The sequence below is a fragment of the Malurus melanocephalus genome, unplaced genomic scaffold (assembly GCF_030028575.1).
Source record: "Malurus melanocephalus ecotype Western Australia unplaced genomic scaffold, MMel_1.1 scaffold_1308, whole genome shotgun sequence".
NCBI lineage: Eukaryota > Metazoa > Chordata > Aves > Passeriformes > Maluridae > Malurus > Malurus melanocephalus.
Window position 1 is genome coordinate 19,350 of NW_026624540.1, and position 1,796 is coordinate 21,145.

The 1,796-nt window shown below is 58.2% G+C and overlaps 1 protein-coding gene across 1 annotated transcript in view; it reads right to left on the minus strand.

The window, feature by feature from the left end:
* The window catches only part of FAIM2 (Fas apoptotic inhibitory molecule 2), a 25,552-nt gene that overhangs the window by 16,465 nt on the left and 7,291 nt on the right, over positions 1-1,796 (minus strand). The window contains exon 4 of the mRNA XM_057387695.1: positions 1,725-1,778. Coding sequence (XP_057243678.1) covers positions 1,725-1,778 — 54 coding nt within the window. The remainder of the gene's footprint in view (positions 1-1,724; positions 1,779-1,796) is intronic.

Sequence of the window (1,796 nt, forward strand, 5' to 3'; positions counted from 1 at the left end):
CACCCATCGCTGCCCTCTGGCAGTGTGACCCCATTCCCTGTGTCCTGTCCCTCCATCCCTTGTCCCCAGTCCCTCTCCAGCTCTCCTGGAGCCCCTCCAGRCCCTGCAAGGGGCTCTGAGCTCTCCCTGGATCCTTCTCCTCTCCAGGTGAGCACCCCCAGCTCTCCCAGCCCGGCTCCAGAGGGGSTCCAGCCCTGCAGCAGCTCCGGGGCCTCCTCTGGGCTCTGTGCAGCAGCTCCAGCTCCTCCCTGTGCTGGGCCAGGGCTGGGGCAGCTCTGCAGGTGGGGGCTCACCTGAGCGGGGCACAGGGGGACAGTGAGCAGGGGGACAATGATCAGGGGGACAGTCCCTCCAAGGGGTCAATGACCAGGGAGACAATGACCAGAAGGACAATCCCTGCAGGGGGACAGTGACCAAGGGGACAATGACCAGGACACAATGACCAGGGGAACAATGACCAGAAGGACAATCCCTCCAGGGGGACAGTCCCTCCAGGGGGACAATGACCAGAAGGACAATCTCTCCAGGACAGAGCCCCCCCAGCTGCCCCAAGGCTGTTCCTACAGGAAAAGAGGAAGGAATAAACTCCATCTGGGCAGGAGCTGGAGGAGGTGACCCCAGGGACCTGAGCAGGGTTGAGCCTCCTCTCTCTGTCCCTGCGAGGTGACACTGCCCCTCTGGCCCCGGCCACCCTCGGGGGTACTTTTGGCTCCTTTGCTGCTGCTGCTGTCGGGAGGGCTGGCCCGGGTTACATAAGCAGCTGTCTCATCCCCGGGCCCCGCTGCTGATTTGGGTGTGAGCTGATTTACGCTGAGTTCACATCACCCTGAATGAGCAGTGCTGACCCTGCAGTGGCCCGGAAACCACGGAGCTGAGAGATCCCAGCACGGGGCAGCTCCCTGGGGCACAAGGGGTGGCATCCCAAATTTGGGGCTCTGGGACAGAGCCCTGGGTATGACAGCCCCGCTCAGATCCAGCCAGGAACATCCCAATACCTCCAAATCCACCCCCCATATCCACTGAGTATCGCTTGATGAAAACCCCGGCAACCATCTGGCTTCCGAGGGGAAAATCCTAAAATTCAGCCTCCATGGTACCCTAAACACCTTTCAGGTGCCCTTTATGGGGTTCTGCAGAATTTTCCTGGATGCTCTGCAAGGAATTCTCAGGCATCTGATTTGAGCCTGTGTTTGGGAGCTTCCAAGGGGACATTCCCAAAATTATCCTCTAAGGCACCCTGAACATCCTTCCAGGTCTCATATAGGAGTTTCCACACTGTTTTCCTGGAAACTTCCCAATTTTCCCTTTTTTCTGCAGGAAATACTCAGGTATTGGCTCTGACCCATTTTTTTTTAAGTGTTCGGAGTTTGCCTCTCTTGTTTCTCTTGCTCATTCAGGTGAGATTTTCCATCTTCTCAGGTTGCCCTGAGAGGTTGTGGATTCCCCAYCYCTGGAAGTGTCCAAGGCCAGGCTGGATGGGGCTTRGARYACCCTGGSACAGTGGSAGSTGTCCCTGCCCATGGCWGGRGTGGCACTGGGTGGGGTTTAGRGTCCCTCCCAACCCATTCCATGATCYCATGACCTTCYCCAGGACACTTTGGAGCRATTCTTCACGTGCAGGACAGGGAGGTGTTTGGAAGGTTTTGGAGACCCTCCCCCATGCCCACAACCCCGTCCAGGCTGTCTGGAGCACAGGAGGCTGCAGGAACAGCCGGGATACTCACTAGGAAGCCCAGTACCAGGCGGAGTGGGTCTGGATGTAGCCCTTGACCGGTTCACTGCAAGGCAGAAGGAAA